General features: G+C 32.4%; 2 protein-coding genes across 8 annotated transcripts in view; both read right to left on the bottom strand.

The window, feature by feature from the left end:
* Positions 1–2,479: 2,479 nt before the first annotated feature.
* Positions 2,480–19,840, bottom strand: LOC148607618 (beta-1,4-mannosylglycolipid beta-1,3-N-acetylglucosaminyltransferase brn-like). 2 transcript variants are annotated; one of them, XM_088544723.1, is made up of 2 exons: positions 18,728–19,840; positions 2,480–3,584 (listed from the first exon to the last, which is right to left on the bottom strand). In XM_088544723.1, exon 2 carries the CDS (start codon positions 3,543–3,545, stop codon positions 2,547–2,549), a length of 999 nt encoding a protein of 332 aa, XP_088400849.1. In that variant the 5' UTR covers positions 3,546–3,584; positions 18,728–19,840; the 3' UTR covers positions 2,480–2,546. The 2 variants fall into 2 exon arrangements, with proteins under 2 accessions (XP_088400849.1, XP_088400851.1); XM_088544725.1 differs by lacking the exon at positions 18,728–19,840 and adding an exon at positions 18,447–18,699.
* LOC148607617 (beta-1,4-mannosylglycolipid beta-1,3-N-acetylglucosaminyltransferase brn-like) overlaps positions 7,865–20,780 on the bottom strand; it is a 30,887-nt gene continuing 17,971 nt past the window's right edge. For 4 of the 6 annotated variants that reach the window (XR_015915077.1, XR_015915079.1, XR_015915076.1 and 1 more), the window contains 2 exons: positions 11,337–11,397; positions 7,865–9,192 (listed from right to left, as the gene is read on the bottom strand). The gene's annotated coding sequence lies outside the window, so the exon portion shown is untranslated. The other 2 variants (XR_015915075.1, XR_015915080.1) reach the window with 2 other exon arrangements.

Genomic DNA, 20,780 nt, shown 5'->3' with positions numbered 1-20,780 from the left:
GCCACAGGAGGCTAAATTGCCCGACCTTACCCATCCCCTCTTTTTCCAGTGGCAATCAAAATTTGTCGATCCTATTATCCTTGTGACCCATCCTTTTTTTTTCATTTCATGTTCATTTTATCATCCATTTCATGTTCATTGTCTGAATATAGCTGAAATATTGCTGCTCGGACGTTAAACCCCAACAAACAAACAAACAAACAATCTTTGCCCTTGACGAAGTCGTTAGGCCGACAATTTGGGCTCACATTTAACAATTTGTTTCAACTTTTTATTCATATTTTAGTTCCCTTTTTACCTTTTAAACGTGGCTACCGTTCACAAATTCATTATTCTCTACGAAACCATTTCTACTAGTAGAGCCGGATCTACTGCTATGACTATCAGAAGAGCTGACTCTAGAACCGATCTATTTCTGTCATAAAACTGTTCTTCTGACAGTTCAAGGATAGTTTTATGAGAGTTTAGAACTGATCTTATCTGTTGATTGATTGATTGATTAATTGTTGGGGTTTCACGCCCGAGCAGCAATATTTCAGCTATATTCAGGCAATGAACATGAAAGCGATGATAAAATAAACATGAAATAATGATGATGAAATGATAATAGGATGGGACACAAGGATAATAGGGTCGAACAATTTTGATTGCCACAAGATAAAAGGAAAGGATGGGTAGGGTCAGGGAATTTAGCCTCCTGTGGCGGAGCGCAAAGGTTCCTACTCCCATCGAATACCACAGCAGGGTTCTTTAACCTGCGAGGAACGTGGCATCTTTCCCAACACGGTGCACCACTATGGTTTGCGGTCAGGTTTTCCGTATTATAGACTGACAACCCCAGCATGTAACACCCCAGGGGTACCCCATTCCAACATCTGGGGCACACATCCCAGTTGCTCTGTGGGCAGAGCGCCTAGCCCCCGGCTAGGTTTCTGAGCACTATTTAAGCGCCTTTTACGACAAGCTTAGCGCTGCTGCAGGCCTATTCTTTTGACACGCGGACCTGCATAGGGCGATCTTATCTGTAGAAGTGAAGTCAATATTGACAAATTAAAGACGTGAATTTAACCAAAAGATAGAAAAAGTGTAAAAGAGCACCTAAAAACCCACAAAGATACACACTGGATGAATTCAAATACAAAAAGCGGCTCAAATTCCTTTTATAGTTAATCCGACAGTTAAGTACTTAAAATATAAGTCAGTTAAACATCTTTTGATATATTGATTTATAAATTCCCAAGCAGGGAAATATCACGCAGTCAGGTATATCATAATGATTTATGTATCATCACCTTCTTTCTTGGTGACGTCAGGAAAGCCATATTGACGCAAATACATAGAAAACAGGAAATACCACATGATGATAATCCTTCATTATAGTGATTATTGATTTACCACGTGTGTAAATCATGTACAGTGAAATCTGTCTAAACAAAACCTCGTTCGGATTTTAAAATAAGTTCGATTTGGACAGGTGTTTTAGGTTAACCAGGGTTCAAAATAAATTTAAACTGATAATAAGGGACTTAATACGTGTATGGTTTAGACAGGATTTCGGAATATTCAGGGTTCAGTTTACACAGGTTTGTACTTGAAAGCCCATTTTGTTGTTTTACTATATCCGTCATTTACCTGCCTTTAGTTAAGCATATTTTCACTACAATACTACAAAAATGGTTGATAAGTTTATTGTGTTTTAAATCCGTGATTACAGACTATAAATATTAACGAGTTGCTCCCAATGTATCCGTGTTCCTGAACATATTTGCATTAAAAATATATAAAATTGAATATTTTACAGTGTTTCTTACTTAGAATAAATCAAAATGATTTCTGTGAAGAAGTTGATAGTGAAAAAAAAACTGTTTTGCAATCTAGTAGTCAAACGTATCGGATCCGGTTTATATCATACATTTAAACCAACATTTTCAGTTTTACAAAGACCCTTAATTGGTTAGAATCGTTTCCTTAAATGGCCAAACATATGATAAATGATTGTCTTCACATTACGTCATCAGCTGATATGAAGTTAATTGTACATTGTGAAGAATTCAAATTTATACTTGACAAATTTCCTCTAATTAAAATGTACAGTTTATTTATTTTTTTTTCTATAACATTGTTACAGCTTTACAGTGTCCGTTTAGTTTGTATTTAATTGACCTTTAATACGGGGTCAAGTAATGTTTACGCAGGTTTTACATTTATTGAATTTTAAGAAATGTTTACATATTTATACATCAAAATGAACTGATCCTAGAAACACCTTATATGAAACAAAAATCTATCCTCAATATATTTTCGATGTCTGCTTTCATTTCACTAGTATTCTAATGTGATCAAATTTATAATTAACAAGTACTTTGCAAGCAGCTGCGTGAACATGTCGGAAAACCTGTATGTGGTCTTGTTTATCAACACCTCTTTTTGAATTCACATGATAGTTACAAAATATGAAATAAAAAAGTCCCCTGAGATATACATAACACGTACGTTTATATATAAGTATTGTCTTCGTTTCCTGTTCTTTGTTATCCTCCCACCCTTTATATAAGCTTTCTTGCAATTGAATCCTGGTGCTCGTTATCCATCCATGCTTGATACAAGCTTTCAGGAGTTTTGAAAAAATGATTTGATAATCTATTTTTAACATCAAGATCCTTTATATCAGGATTTACAAAATTTGGTTCGTTTATTAAATCGATATTCAACTTCATTGCAACTAGTGAAACAAATACATCATCGAGCCATAGTCTTTTACAGAACGGAAATGCTAGTCTTAACTTTCGTATGACGCTTATATGAGTTAGAACAGATCCTCCTGATAAAAATGGCGGAATGATATCATAGGGATATTCTTCCGTTGTAAGATACCACTTCTTGTTTTTCTTTCGAATTGGTGTGTCATTACATTCCTTGTGCCCGAACATCGCATTTTTGGCAAGATTTGCAGTTGTTGATATATATTTTTGTATATTGGGAATATTCACAAAATAGTCATCATCAACAAAAAGTCCCCATTCAATTTGTAAACAGTTTGATGAAACCCAATCAAAAGCCATGTGAGTTTTGTAAATATTATTTTCATAAATATCAAGAAATGATCCCTGGATAATATCACCATATTTATTGTATTCCTCCTTAACTGATTCTGAATATTTCTCAGAAAATCCTAATACAAAAACGATCTGTACAGTTTCTTTTCGATTATTTCCCCATGTCTCTCGAATGGCTTTACGTTGCAGGACGTTTCCTACATATGACTTAACCATAATAATTAAACTAGTTTCCTGTTTACAACTCCGACTATATAAAGATTGATACTCACTGTATATTGTATTTATAGGTTTTGTGTTTGTAGATCCCTTTTCAATTATTTCTCTAACTATGTCTGTCAAGTTTACTAGAGTGTAATTATGCAGAAATGGTCTGCATATATGGAAAGCTCCCAAAACTTCCTTTGGCATTCTGATATTACAAGTAAAGTAGGCTAACAGTAACAAAGATGATATGATGGACAAGATTCTTGTTCTGCATCTTACCATATTTAGCTTGTGCACGAAAATTTAGGAATTGTGTAACACCTGCAAAAAATGAAACAATTATCATGTAATTTAAACTGAAAAGCTCTATTAAAAAATCAAGTTTCCATAAACTATAAGTTAAAGTTAAAACAAAAACTTGCATGTTCTTTGCAAAAAAAATGGAACAAGACTTACACTTTCTGATGTTACAATCCAGGGAATAGGAATTAAAAGTTTTGTTTTGAAAAACCATGGCGCACATAAACGTTATATTGCGACAACAGGCAAGTTATAATTTGACAAACCAAGGAACATAACAGAAAAAAAATCTAATGTGACAAACAAGTGGACACGACATATAAGTTTTTATGCGATAAATCATGGGACACGACATATATATCTTATGTGACAAACCATCGAACATAACATACAAGTCTAATATGACAAATCATGGAATACGACGTACATGTCCGATGTGACAAATCATGGATCCACACATACAAGTCTAATGTGACAAACCATCAAACACGACAAATGGTCTAATATGACCAACCATGGAGCATAATATACAAGTTTTAAAAAGCTAATAAATTAAGATAGTTCAGAATTTAAAATAAATGAACCTTTTTACAACAACTCAACGAGTGTTGATATATAATTCAGTCTTTACAACCCAAAACGTCAAAAATTTTCAAAATGAATTCAATACTATAGAAATCAAAACACATGAGAATTTTTCATTGTCATTGTATTAAAATAGATTAAAAACAAACGTGACATATGTTCCTTTACTCAAAGGGGGGGGGGCTGCTTTCAAAAAGAGCCTTAAAAAGAAAAAACACTCCGAATCTATCAAAAAATAGATATTATAACGTATTGAGCTGAAAGTAAAAGTGATCAAACAAAATTCTATTATCAAATATCAAATCATTTTCGTTGACGAATTCAATAAAAAATTGAAAACCTCACTTGATTGTACATGTGATTTAAATTTATTGATTACAAATTATCAGGTAGACTTTACAAGTGTCAGATTCCGTGATTCGTTTTATAAAGGATAAAAAACTGAGCCATCTTTAATTTTCACCTGTTAAATTATTTATAATGTAGATTAAGATGGACACATTTCATACCTAAAATAGAACATATCAAAAGCGTATCATACCTATACCGAATACTTATTAAAGGAGGTTGACCTAGTGTAAGGGACATAACTCTTTAAATTAGTGATATATTTGTATCATGTTTAATTTCACCAAAATCTATGAATTTGAAATCAGTCCAATTTACTTTGATGCTTATACGAGCTTGATGTTAATTGCTGAATACAAACGTTCCAATGATCTATTAACCACATAAATAACGTGAAAAAAAATAACTCAGCATGTTTCATACGCAAAAGGCGTCCTAGCCACTTACGAGTAGCGTTGAAGGTCAAGGTCATTTACAAGAGACAAGATCTGTTTTTTTTCTGTTTTTTTAATCTGCTACCTGTAACGACAGTGTGGTGTTTTATTTCTGGTGTTTATGTCAAAATACCTCGTGTCAATAAATACATTCGATTAGCAAAAATGAATTTGAGAAGTGTGTTTTCATGTCATGATTTTGAAGGGATTTTTCTCCTGAAAGGAATTACTTTCGAAATTATTCGACATGTCAAACAAAATACCCAATGCGTCTTTAAGAGTAGATTAAGACACTTTTGTCAAAATGTATTCATTAAGATAATCACATAAATTTGGAGATAACCTCATATGAAAAACAAAGAAGGAACAATATCGGAATGTGTGTACTTTATTACTGAAGTGTACCTGTGACTCCAATGAAATACATACAATATCGATGTGGATGGTAATGCCTAGTGGCCAAGTTTTGGAAAAAGTTTGGTTTGTTAGTTACATTCAAGTTATTGCTTTTTATGGCTTTTGAGTCACATTGGTGTAACACATTGTCAGATGTAATTTCAGAAATTTATCATTCAGAATGTACTTTATGCAAAATCGAAGTAGAAGGTTTAAAAAGAACCAGTTGCTAGATTCTAAAACCTGTCACATAAGCAACAAGGCAATATCAATCCCTCCCCCTCCAAATGGCCAAATCGCAAAAAGAATCATATTATACAGGACAAAAAAGATTGATTAAATAACAACAAAAAAATCAATGTATTATGAGCACTTACTGTTATGTAATGCTAGCTCACCTAAGTAATAAGGTTTACTCTTTCGCGATTGTCGATTTCCAAAAGTAGTTGGAATTACCTTAGGATGATAAATTACCATTTAAGATAATGGTAGAAAGTTTGACCTTTTCTTTTGTGATGAGCATGAAAATACACAATATAAAACTAGACCTACATTAATGTATTCGGTCGATTCTAGAGAGTAGATGAAGACACTTGCTATACGATACTTTCATTTAGAAATATAGCCGAATATAGAACATAACATTAATCTTTATTTACTGATGTTCGAATATTAGCCTAAAATGATCAAAATTGCCACTACAATACAAAATACAAAAGTGCGCCGTTACAGGATGTAGCCATCTAATAGCCTTGTACGCTTCCAATACGCCATATTAGCCTAGTTAAAATCTTTATTGGCCTACGCCATGCCAATATGACATCTTATACTAGTTAGTAAATACGGCATACTACCATAAGATTGAATAAATACGTTCTATCCAAGAAATGTCTATGACGCTTTATCGTGGCATCTCAAACACCTTCCCAAAATGTGGCCAATCTGCCTATAGAATCACATTACTTGTATCCAGCAAGATCTGCTAAATACTAGTTACATTAAAAAGGTTGGTATAAAACTAGCATTTAATGCTCCGCAGTGCTAGCTCACATAAGTAGTAGAGGTGCTGAAATATTTTTTTTGGTAGAAATTGATCAACGAAAAATAAAAGAACGAGTTTCGACTTATCAAGCTGCACGTGGACTCATTGAAGAAATATGATTTAAACGTTTAACGCAAGTGTACATATTATACAACTTGTATGAACACAAAATAAGTTAATATTCAGTCAAAAAGACTCACCAAATTAAGTTTTTGAAGTGTTATCTACGGATCGTTTTCATATTAATATAGTTTTTGTGTTAATCTCTAATAAAGGAATTGTCTTCATTTCATTAAAATTATGTACTGCAATCTTTACTGAAGCTTAATTTGCATTTTACATCCTTAAGTAAATGCATGACTGGCTCTGTATGAAATATATGCTTATTTATTTATTGCTACTGATATGTACTCTCAACCGGAATTAAATGTCAGAAGGGAAAACCAAGCAAATAGAAAATGGTAGTTTCTACGGTACTTACAAGTGCATAAACTTTTATATTATTATACGGTATATATGTTTGAAGGTGAAGTATGCATATCTACTGTTTTATTTATTTGTAGTTGGTTTGAAGGGGCATGCATAACAATGGATAATCAAAGGATATGTGACGAAATGAAAGGACAAAATTTAAGGCTTTTATTTTCTAAGTACATAAATTTTAATTCAAAGGTGAAATCTAGTTTAAAATATATTGATTTGATACGGTATATGACATGTGAATTGACGACATATCAGCTATTAAATTTAACTTTGTTCAGAATTTAAAATAAAATATTTTAGGGAAATCTTATTTTTTGGATGCACTGTTCTTTCTGATTTTTTGTTGTTGGTTTTGTTGGTGTTATTTTTTATTTGTTTGTATTTGGGTTTTTATTGTGTGTGCATAGATATTAAAATTATTCACCACAAAATTTCAGCTGCTTGTACACCAAAATCTTTTGTCTTTATCTTGGATCTTGTCCCTCTTTTCTTGCATGTCTGCGCATGGCACACTCAAGAACCTCGTTGGTTCGAAGATTCAAAAATATAATAATCAATGTTAAAAACAAAGTAGAAAAAAAGAGGTCGACATACGCGTATGGGCCTATAATGACCGGTGGAAAAATTCCGACACTGCTTTAAAAACTCAAAACTGAGAGACAATAGAAATGACTACAAGGGAATAATTAAATGCAACGGAATTCAGAGTAATTATGGTAATATGGAAATAAACAATGCAAAGAAACGAAGACGCTATATTGTTTCGTCAATACACAAACCAATATGAAAAGCGAGCGTAGAAATATTTTTCACTTAGTTAATTACCTTATTTAAAAAGGATAAAAGGGATCAGAAGAGGTCAAATACGTTAGATATTCGATGTTCGATATTTGATATTCGAACTGTTCAATATCAAACGGTAAAATTTTACCGTTTGATATTCATTTGATATTAATTTCGGGTTACTTTTAAGAATGTAAACTCTAAATGAATATCAAATGAATATGCAACCGTTGTCTTTTTTTTTTTTTTTTTTTTTTCGTTTATTCGTTTTATATTCCTTCCCGGTTTATAGATTGAATATAGAATGGATTTGAATATCAAACTGAATATTAAACAGGATTATATTGCTGTTCGATATTCGTTTGACATTCGTTTCTGGTTATATATTGAATATAGAACGGATTTGAATATCAACGGTACACTATACAGTTACATGAAGGCGCACTGTTTCGAACCCCAAGTTACTGTCAAAATTTGTAAAACTTAAAATTAAAAGTTGAAATTGGGTGGATATATTGTTTAAACGTAGTTAAGCATTTATACATAGACAGATGTAATATATGTTATGGTAAACAGGTGTAATTTTTCATTTTTCCCATGTTTACAGATTTTTTCATTATATGAATGCATGTAGCAGGACACAAGGCAGAATTTCTCCAGTCTGGGAGAGCAGACCAAGTGTTAGATTTGCTCTAGAATCAATATCCCATGTTCAATTTTAATGAATCTGGTATTTTTTTAATTCCATACAAATAGAGCTTTCCAATCATTTACCACTTAAAAAGTCCCATTCTCCATTAAAATTTTACCGTTTGATATTCAGTTTGATATTGAAAAGTTTGAATGTCGAATATCGAACATTGAATACCCAACGTACTTGATCTCGGTTAAGAAATTTCACATTACATGTACATTTACAGCATTTTAAAGAGAGGACTCCACTAAAAACATGGGAGCATGGACCAGGTGTATCGGTACGGAAAGCGTCCTCTGCTTTTCTGAAAACACCCACCGAGTTGCTCATTAAAAAGTCAAGTCCTGGGTAGACGAAAGAGGAAAGGATAACTATGACATGTTGAACAAATCAGTTTTCATGGTGCAGATGGTTACACCGTAACGATCCACAAGTTTGTGATGACGATCATAAAGCGTATGTAGTGATGTTTTCAATCTTCTTGCAACATAACTCTGTTACAGAAACTTAACTGTAAGAATTCTAGCGCGATACAAAAAGTCTGTTTAGTTTCGGCAAGCTCTGGCATAACGTGTGGATTGTGATATGAAAACTCATATCCAGGTGCTGAAGAAATGTTGCAACAGACGGAAGGACATTTGACAATACAAAATGAAAAGTTATCAGGTTTGTCGTACTGTTTGGTCAATACTTTTATTTTTATTTACCATCGATAACTAAGTGTAGGTCAAAATATGATGTTGACTTCACAGTGCCTGTGGAATCCCTTATCACAAGTTCTTTGTGATACATGCGATGTATCCAATCTCGGAACTGGTATTGTAACGTCCTTCTTATGATAATTCGTCTTCTCTATACTGGAAACTGAGATTAAAGGATCTAGCTAAACGATTTTTCTTCTTTTGGATCAGATCAGCCATAAAGTCAGTCCCATAAGAGTAAAGGAACAGGTCACCAAATAGGGGAACAAAAAATGTTCCCATTTGAATGTCGATCATTTGTTGAAAAACGCATCCATCACACTGGATTTATATGTTGTCGATAAAAAATTCCAGCATTTTGAAAACATCTAATTTGGTATTTTTTGGAATATTATTTGGAATGATTTTTTTACTAAGTATGATGTATCTCTACCAAGAACGACATATTTGTATCTTAGTGCACCGTCTGTTTTTGAGTAACAACCATGTCTAATGGTTTTGATTTGGGATTTTAATTGAGTATGGGGAATAAAAGTATAGAGTTGAAAAATCATAGGTTTTAATGCTATTGCATTTTGATGATAGTTTTATTGTTTAAGGGTTTCCAGAAGATTTTTCGAAATTTTCGGTATCCACATTGAATTAATACTACATTTGTTTGTTTGTTGGGGTTTAACGTCCGAGCAGCAATATTTCAGCTACATTCAGACAATGAACATGAAATGAAAAAAAAGGATGGGTCACAAGGATAATAGGGTCGACATATTTTGATTGCCACTGGAAAAAGGGGGATGGGTAAGGTCGGGCAATTTAGCCTCCTGTGGCGGAGCGCAAAGGTTCCTACTCCTATCGAATACCACAGCAGGGTTCTTTAACGTGCGAGGAACGTGGCATCTTTCCCAACACGGTGCACCACTATGGTTTGCGGTCAGGTTTTCCGTATTATAGACTGACAACCCCAGCATGTAACACGACAGGGGTACCCCATTCCACCACCTGGGGCACACATCCCAGTTGCCCTGTGGGCAGAGCGCCTAGCCCCCGGCTAGGTTTCTGAGCACTATTTAGTCGCCTTATATGACAAGCTTAGCGCTGCTGCAGGCCTATTCTTTTATCACCGGACCTGCACGGTAGATTAATACTACAACGGGAGTAACTAGTGTCCTGGTAAAGTTTCTTCCCGATAAAACAGGTCGTAACACTGGTGGTTGAAAATGTAAAACCTATTTATAGTTTTGAGAGAAAACAAAAGCTCTCTTCCCCTTAAATATACAGAAATCTATGTCTGAAAATGCCTTATATAGTAACCGTGTTTGAGAACTTCGGCAAAACGCTACATCTTGATCAATTAAAGCTTTGAAATACTCTGAAACAGTCAATAACGGTGCTTTAACAAGAACGCCTCAAACATGTAAATGTTATTTGATTGGAACTACTTCGATGTTAAAAAAAGACTTCCGGTTGATCTGATCGTGATAAAACCTGAATTATATGCCAAACCCTGAACCATTTACCGATAATTTAACAAACATTTAGGAAGGTATTTTCTTCGTATTGATGACAGTATCCTAATTTAACTCGGCAAAAGTGGTATATGACATGAAGTCTACTTCTTTTAAAGGGAAACATAATGATTAAGTAGCACTCCAGAAAGGAATCATGCAAAATGTGATTCATGGTTTGAAAGCCTACGTATTTTTATTTTTGATAATTTGTTTAAAACTTCTAACCGAGCAGAAATTTATATTTGGCTTTTGATATAACCTTCGTTCTTAAAGGAGATAAAAAAATATATAGAAAGAACTGTACAATTCAAAATTAGGCAGACGCTAAAATAAAACAAAACATTTAATTTAAAAAAAAATGATTTTTTTTTAAAAATGCAACCAAAAATATAGTTTTGTTAACCAATCTACCAATCGTAACAAAAAAACAAAAACAAAACAAAAACCCCATAAAACTTTGATCACTATTTGTTAACATTAGGATATACTTTGTAGATTTTTCTTAATTTATAACTTCAAATGAAGTAAAGTTCTCTCAATTAATAAAGCCCATTTGTTAAGGTTACATGGGTTAGTGTAAATAATGTACGACCAAATTAAATCCTTGGCACGTACTGCCAAAATAGTTAATGGGAAAATTTTGAAAACCAATTTTAATAAAGTAAAAAGTCAATTGTTCGAAAACAATTGTAAGGTCTTTCCTATCCATTTTATATATATTCTGCCCTGAGGTACTTGACCATAAACCATTATCCTCTTAACATAGACCAGCATGTCTAGATTGATATACTATGATAATTACCTATTATGTCGGTGAGACAAGATAACTGATTTCAGGGATATATTCCAAAATGCTGAGGTTCCTGACAAGTATTAAATGTTTCTGTTAATTTCATCAAAACTGTCATTGATAACAATACTAAATAATAGATTTCATTATCATAGAATAAAGCAAAGGGAGGTAATTACAAAGTATCAAAAGTAAAGGTCTTAATTATCACTTCCAGGTCAAATGGTCTCAGTATCGTATTAATTTTCCCATAGACTTCTATAGTGAAGTGCATATTTTTAGGATTTTTTAAAAAATATGTAAATTGATTCAATAAAACTTTCACTTATGTAGCATTTCTAAGGACATGTGAAAAAATAATTTCCCGCAAAGAAAATAGGGTGAGTCCACGAAGATCGGACAGAAAAGTAGTCTCGAACTATAAATAGCCATTTTCCCTACTTTCACTTTCGTTTTGCACTCACCAAACCAACCTTTTCAGTGGAACATTTTTATGATATTATGTTAGATTTTCTTTTAAAAAAGTTCTTCATCTTACAGTGTGATGTTTGCTCTATTTTATAAGTCATTGTTCATATCTTTTGACAAAATATTAGTTTGTAGAGAGGCAAAAAGAAAATGCACTATATTTTTATAGCATCCATGTTTTGACGTACACCCACTCACGGATATGCAATACGATACTGGTACCTATTAGTAATAAACATTTCAATATAATCCTAAAAGTTGTTGTTTTTCTGCTAGAGCATTCATTTTCATACTGAAAATTCAGAATATCATTGCCCTGCAACAAACATGAGTTTTCTGTTACAATTCTTATATAGGTACCCTCTTCCAGGCATAAGGCTAATATCTCAATGTTAGCCAGAAAATATTACTTTTGATAAAAAGCTGCTGCATTAATCAAACTAAGCAACTTTGTGGTTTATTCTGACATGGTAGATACATGAGCTGTACTATGAGTTCCAAATCATTATTTAATCCCCACTTGTGAGTTCCATATATGGAAATATTGATATCCGAACCTTCATTTTTGTCTTTAACTCAAGGGAGCCTCTTGTTTAAAGTAAAGTATAATGACCGGTACAACCAACTGTTTTAAACTATAGATATGGTCATTTCAATTATAATGAATCCAGAAAAAATTATACCAATATCATAGTTTTAAAAAAATATAGCTTTTCATATGCAGAAAATACAGATTTTAAGCCATTTTTGTACCCCAGGCAGATACAAATGGACCTAAATATGACAGGAAAAGGACATTTTCTTTAAAACAGATAGCTATGATGCAAGAAATATAGTTTACTGGTATGAATATTATAATAACAATTGTCTTCTTTAGATACTTTTTGAAAAAATTCAGTTTTTATATGAAAAAATACAATTATTTTTCTTGCCACATTAGAATCTGTCCATTTGAACCACTAAAAAAAGTCCACTAAAAAATTGGCTGATGACTTTTGTGACATTTCTGTGTTTAAATCAACCACACAGTTATATGGCAACTCATTTTAGCTATTTATTTGAAAGAAAAACAAAAAATTAAAAAAATATTCATTTTTTCATATATAAGAGGCAATGTATGGAAAATGACTATTTTCAAGTCCTAACCACATACTTAAAATGTGTTGTAACTTGAAAACTATCCTTTATGCAGGAGTATTACTTGCTTTAGGTTACCTGAATATAGATATGCTCATCATAAATAGTCAAGATAATTATTTTATTGAACTGATATCCTACAAATTCATGAAAACAAAATGCATTTCCAAATTTGGTAAAGATTAACCATAAATGCAAAAAACCAGAGCTACCATAAAAAATCAGGTTCAAAAGTTGGCTAATTCACCTTAAAAGTGTTACCTGCATTGGGGTACTACTTTTTCAGCTGGTAAAGACCACTTGCTGAATATCCAACTTTACTTGAAAAACTGGCTTACTAGGTCTCAGTATCGTACTAATTTTCCCATAGACTTCTATAGTGAAGTGCATATTTTTAGGATTTTTTAAAAAATATGTAAATTGATTCAATAAAACTTTCACTTATGTAGCATTTCTAAGGACATGTGAAAAAATAATTTCCCGCAAAGAAAATAGGGTGAGTCCACGAAGATCGGACAGAAAAGTAGTCTCGAACTATAAATAGCCATTTTCCCTACTTTCACTTTCGTTTTGCACTCACCAAACCAACCTTTTCAGTGGAACATTTTTATGATATTATGTTAGATTTTCTTTTAAAAAAGTTCTTCATCTTACAGTGTGATGTTTGCTCTATTTTATAAGTCATTGTTCATATCTTTTGACAAAATATTAGTTTGTAGAGAGGCAAAAAGAAAATGCACTATATTTTTATAGCATCCATGTTTTGACGTACACCCACTCACGGATATGCAATACGATACTGGTACCAAATGGCCATCCCTCCATGAAGTACTAAAAATACACATAAAGTAGATCTATGCATTAGAAATGGATAATCTATGTGTGTGATGATCTAAAGTATTCAAAGTAAATCACAGGATATGTACTTTTAAATCATAGTTGTAATGTATTAGATAAATGTATAGTGTTAACATGTGTGAGTAATCTGACTCCATCATGTTAGTTGACACAGCAATGTGGAAACAATGTGACTTTTCAGTATAACAGTCTTACTAATGGTTTAAAAGTTTAGTGACCAACCGAATAATTTCATTTTAGGTCGCAAAATCGCGTATCCAGGGAAACCTCAAATCTTTCCGAAACCTTTCCAAATAGCACTGCCGTCTGTTTCTGAACAATATGGAGCTATAGGTTTGTGTGTATCTAAAACCGTTTAAGAAATTTTTACAAAATTTGTTTTTCCGCTACGGGACAGATATCTCTGGACCGACAAATGATCACGTATCACAGGGTGAATTCGAAAGTCTTCTGTTAGTTTGCAAAGGATAGTCAATATCTTGTCGTGATACGATTTAATCAGAAACGGGCAAATTGGGCGGTGAAAAAAAAGAATAATAATAATCAGAAGAAATACAAGAAGGTCTTCCCATTGAAATGGGAAAGACCGTAATAAATAAATAAATACAAAAGAAAATAATCCAACTATTGTTTTCCATCCATAACTTGTAGTGAATATAATGCGTTTTCTAATGATTCAACGAGTAATCAAGGGAACCAACATTCTATCGGAATTCAAAATAATGTAATCCAAGGACAAAGACCAAATATAGAAAACAGACACATACAACAAAGTACATAAAATAAGGAGAAAGATACATACAAAGTAACACTAAAAACTGGAAGCATGGACTAGGTGCACCGGTAGAGTTAGCTTCCTCCGATAGAGCGAGATGAATGCAATAATTGGAAATATTTAGATATGATAAATGCTTTGAATTGTTAAATTGACTATATCTATATTCGCTTTCGTACTGCTTTGGTTACATATCCACACTACTTGCGTCGTTTCTGTGCTGTTTAGAGTCACACTTCATTATTAGTCTTAAAAAGTCCTTCCAAGCACAATTCGTTGCATGAATTGAATATTTGTTTTTTAATCTTGATAAAATATTTGGTTTTGACAATCCTATCTTCGAAAACCATGTTAAAAAAACCTTTCCAAAAGAATCCATATTGAAAATTATGTAGTTATGTTATCATGGATTTATTACTGTTTTTTTTATTATTTGTGAAACAAAAAAGTACCAACGTATAAACTATATCTTCAACAAGATAAACATCAGAGTTCAACAGAAAACCTTCAACAAGATAAACATCAGAGTTCAACAGAAAACCTTCAACAAGTGTACACATACCTTTCAGCAGGTTGTGATTGGCTCCGACAAGAAAAGTATTATATCCATGATAACAATAATCATATTCACACTAAAAAGTAATAAATTGACACAAAGACACATAAAATACCAACATCTCAGGACTTTGGAAAGACGCATGAAATCAGCGGTGGAGTTAGTCAAGTTAAGGTTTAAGCTTTTAGGTATGCGACAAACTTTCATGAAAATGAAAAAAAAAATCACTATATCAAACGTGTTTAATGAATTTACACAAATGACTTGAGAGTTTTTAGATTTTTTTTAGTTCAAAAAACACATTCAAATTTTACATGATATTTTCAAAGAAAAAAAGTTGCCCTTTACCAAGATGTACTGAACCTCGTGAGACTTTTTTTTTATAATTTAAACTCTTTAAACTTTTATTCTTTCATCCGTCAAAGATGACATTCTAAATATTGAATTTGCTTTCCTTTTTGGATACTTTTGTTTCTGTATACATTTGTATTTGTATTTAGTTACATGCTTCTACTGAGGGGTTCCTTCTCTGAGAGAGTAATCAAGGGAACCAAGGTTATGGCGGTAATCAAAAGAATGTAATCCAGGGACAAAAATCAGACATGGAAAACAGACATACACAACAAAGAATATAAAGTAACTAAAAACATACATGCAAAGTAACAAAAGTAAATGAGCAACTCGGACTCCAGTAAAAACTGGGAGCATGAACCAGGTGCACCGGTAGGGTAAGCGTCCTTTGTATTTCTAGAAACACCCGCCGAGTTGCTCATAAAAAGTCAAGTCCGGGGTAGACAAACGAGGAAAGGAAAACTATAACCCGTTGAATAAATGTGTAAATACAACAGTAAAACAAAAATGCAATTAATAATAGTTATGTTTGTCAATGATACAGATTGATACACAAGCTTTCTTGCTAATAAATATTTCCTATAGAAGAAAAGCTACAATACAAATATTTTCAATTACTTTTGATCTAAAAATAGTATTTCTTCAGACATATTGATTATACATATCGGAAGATGTAAGTTCAGCGAAAAGTATGTCATTAATTGCTGAAACGTGACTGTGCCTAAATACATTACATAAAAGAATCGATGTAGGTCTTTGAAAAAACATTAATTTCTAAGTGTTTGGGTTTGGAAGGTTAATTCGAATTGTTAGGGTTTTTCCACACACATTGACTTAATACCTTTGAAGATGTACTACAAGCTAAATATATGTCATCCATTACGTGAGTGATTATGACTTTGTTTAATTAAGTTTTATAGTGCGTGTAATCTCCCGCTTCTATTACAATTAAATAGTTCCGGTATAGTACAACATAAATGGGCAGCATCAAATTGCCAACAGTCAAAATCGGTAAAACCAGTAGACGAAATAATACAGAAGATATAAACAAAAAAAGGGAAAATAATAATAAAAAAAGGTAAATGACGTCAAGTTTAAGAAGTAATTCTAATAATATACATGTAAAATGCACAACAGTGACCAAAGCACATTTAGAACCAAACTTAACATGCCTAGCTAAATCGATTAAATACACCGAAAACGCTTGTCTAGGTTTGATAATTAAAAATGAGCAGTTAAGGCTCTGTAATGCTAGCTAGCTTTCTATTTCGCAGATTTCTAAAAGTAGGTGGAAAGACCTTACCTAGATAATTATCTTTTTAAAGTTATAACCAAATTTTTGGACCTATAGTTTTGCAACGAGCATAAAAATATACAATAAAAATTAACGTATTTAAACATATTTGGCCGACTCTTCAGATAAGATGAAGATTCTAGCCTCACCATTCTAAATCTCAAAAACTGCACCTCAAATTACTAACAATTAAAATGAAAATCAATTTTGCGTTTCTGATAGATAAAATATCAAATAAGATTATATATAAAGCTTTTTTTCCAACCCAGACTCTCCTGATTTCTTACAGAAAATAGCACTTAATTGCTGAAGTGTAGCCATGAATTTAATGCACGACTAACAAATCGAAAAATAAACCAGATACCTGGATTTCTTGTATATGTGTATAAGGTGTGGCACATGAAGGCAAAAACACAGAGATTTTATTGCATTAACCAAGTATTTATACCCGATAACCTCCAGAAATAACTATCAAAGTGTTTGTAAAATTTGCTATTGATAGGTCAAATTTAGTTGAAATGCACTATGGAAAAATGGCGGGAAAATTTTTCCGAACCTTTTCCTTATATAAGCAGTCAAAAAATATCTACGTCACATTTGCTTCAGGATAAATTTAAATAGCTTTTCAGTTGTTTTCTACATGAATTGGATATATTTGTAGCAAAACAGACCAAATTGAGAAATATGATGTGCCACCCATTGCCTGATTCTTACACAGAATTGTACTTAAGTTGTTACATTTACAGGTTATTCAGAAAAACGACGGGACAATCTTAATCTTATTTCCCTTAACCTTTAACAAAAGGGTTTATTGATACTCGACTAAAATTGACCGAAGTAAATGCGCGTGGACCAATCGAAAAATAAAAAAAACTTTAGACGCATGAGAATATCATGGACAAACTAACTCATAATAAACACTGCATTTATATAATTTACCTTATTGAGATAATGGTATGTTTCCTCTTCTGTACTGACTTTAAAACCAGTTCGTGTATTAACCGCATATATATAAGTAATATACACCAATTCATCATACTTAAATTATTCAAAACTAACAGAAGCTACCCTTTTAAACTTTACTAAATGCATGACAAGCAACGCAAGAACTTGAAGACTACTTACAAAACTGGGAAATCAATGCAGATATTCAGATTTTAATCAGGTAACTAGTTTGTTATTATGGTTTCCGTCCATAAATGCCAATAAATAAAGATACATGTATAACTATAATCATGGTATTTACTCGTGCTGTGCAAAGAAATTACCCCCAGACGCTACAAAAAACCAGTCGGGGAACATTTTCGGGAAGCAAACCACAGAGTTGACGATATGAAAGTAACTGTCTTTTTGAAAATATGTTCAGGCGAAAAACAGCGTAAGTTCCTGGAACATCGTACCATCAGCTTTCTTGGGACTGCCCAACTCTTTGAAATGAATGTCAAAACCCGCATTATTTAGTCACCATAACCCTGTTTTCAATTGCTTTTCGTTTTAGCAATTTTCATCTTGAACTTGATACCTATCTCATAATGTTAAAAGGATAGACCATCTTTGCATTAAGTAATGCTCTTTTGATAAATCATACGCACGTAAACCTTTAATGCAAAATGCGCTTTTATAAAATGATCAAAGCTATGCACAGTTCTAAATCCTTGAAATATAAGTGGATAGCCATCTTACCTAACTCTTATCTGATGGAAGATCATAGTCAGACTTAATTGATTTTACTGATAGCTTCCGATTGGGTGATGACGTCACTAAGTCGGTTTGGTATTTCATATGTTCATATTTCAAATAATATGTAAACAAAGAATATTCGGTAAATATTTCTACGATCCTGTTTATCTAATCACCAAAACATGATGACCTGTCAAGCTATAAGAGATGAAAGAGAAATGTTCTAAAAGTGTTTTACCACCTACACGAACATTCTTCGAAAGTAGCCATAATATTTTCCTTACAAATACTAGTCATCTGGCTGCAAATCCCGTTGTTCGTCAATGATATCTGACTTTTCTTTACATGTTGTGCCTCAATCTCTTCTATTTACTTTAGGTTGAAATTATAGGGGGAAAGTCCCAAATTTGCGATTTCTTCGGACATCGTAATCAATTACCTATTTACTTTCACTTTACAAACCGACTTCGTTACGTCACAGTTCAACTGATCATGATGGCGCCCATAAGCGCGGGAAATTCAAATTTTCTAAATATAAATCTCGATTAATTAACTAAGAAAAGGAAATTATTTTGTTTCAATTTAATTTTTTTGAATATTTATCAGATTAGTTTCGATATTTATGACTTGCACAATAACATGGTCTTCTCCTTTAAAGATAAATTTTGAAGGGCACTTTGTCTGTGGTAGGGATTGACCGTTTTATCTTAAATAATCTTTGCCCCTGACGATGGCCTTTAGGCCGAAAATTTGGGCTCACATTTATCAATTTGTTTAAACGTTTTATTCATTATTTTATTTGTATTTAGTTCCTTTTTTTACCTTTTAAACGTGGCTAGCGTTCACAAATTCATTATTATCTACGAAAACAGTTTTGCTAGAATTATCAGAAGAGCTGACTCAAGAACTGATCTAATTCTGTCATATAACTTTTCTTCTGACAGATCAAGGACAGTTTTATGAGAGGTTAGAACTAATCTTATGTGTAAAAGTGAAGTCAATATTAAAAAATTAAAGACGTAAGTTTAACCAAACGATAGAAAAGTGTAAAAGAGCACCTGAAAACCCACAAACATACACACACTGGATGAATTCAGATAAAAAAGCGGTTCAAATTCCTCTTACAGTTAAACAGATAGTTAAGTTCATACATTTTGCCAAGTACTTAAAATCAGTAAAAATCTTTTGATACATTGATTTATAAATTCCAACGCAGTGAAGAATCACACTGTCAGGTATATCATAATGATTTATGTATAAGCATTTTCTGTCTTGGTGACGTCAGGGAGGCCATATTGACGCAAATACATAGAAAACAAGAAATACCAAATGATGATAATCATTTGTTATAGTGATGATTGATTAATCACGTATGTAAATCATATACAGTGAAACCTGTCTAAACAGAACCCCGTTTGGATTTTAAAATAAGTTCGATTTAGACAAGGTGTTTTCGGTTAACCAGGGTTCAAAATACATTTAAACTGATAAACAGGGACTTGAAAAGTGTCTGGTTTTGACAGGATTTCGGAATTTCCAGTTTACACAGGTTTGTACTTTATAGCCTAGATTATTTTACTATGTCCTTCACTTACCTGTTTTTTATTAAACATGTTTTCTCCTGAATACTACAAAAATGGTTCATAAGTTTACTGTGTTTCAATTCCATGACTACAAACTGAATATTATCGAGTTGCTCCCACTGTATCCCAGTTCATGAACATATGTGCATTGTTTTGAAAATTAAATAAAACTGAATATTTTACATAGTGTTTCTCCCTTAAAATAAATTAAAATGATTTCTGTGAAAAATGACAAATATGCTTGAAGTTTTGAAGATATAATGATAGTGATAAAATATTTTGCAATCAAGTATTCAGACGTGTCGGATCTGATTTATATCATACATTATTAACCTACATTTTCAGTTTTAAAAACCTTAAATCAGTGAGAACTGTTTTCTTGAATTGCGCTATGTAAATCAACTCGGTGCTTAACCTGACATTTCATTTCGTATTTTTTTTAGTTTTTGGTACTTCTTGTATGCGATTTATTTTTTATTATCTTCTCATTTATTTCTATTTAAATATTTCTATTTAATTTTCGGATATGTTAGTAGTGTCGTCTCTCTGTGGATTCTAGTCTTCATACATATAATAGTTCAATATTTCTGTCGTTGTTTATCATTTTCTTCTCGAAATGGTTTAAATTGATACAACTGTAAATATATATTCGCTGGCAAACCAAAACTTTCAATATTTTCACTCTCGGTTGTAGGAATCATCTATGGATTGAGAACCAATGACGTTACACGGTCACGTGATCACATGGCTATTA

This window comes from Perna viridis, chromosome 9, assembly GCF_037379345.1.
Source record: "Perna viridis isolate PV_CMFRI_1.1 ecotype Kerala chromosome 9, ASM3737934v1, whole genome shotgun sequence".
NCBI classification, from domain to species: domain Eukaryota; kingdom Metazoa; phylum Mollusca; class Bivalvia; order Mytilida; family Mytilidae; genus Perna; species Perna viridis.
This window is presented reverse-complemented; position numbering and strand designations above follow the sequence as displayed.

Excerpts from the sequence above, each read along its gene's own strand:
- LOC148607618 (XM_088544723.1), bottom strand. The coding sequence starts at position 3,545 with ATGGTAAGATGCAGAACAAGAATCTTGTCCATCATATCATCTTTGTTA.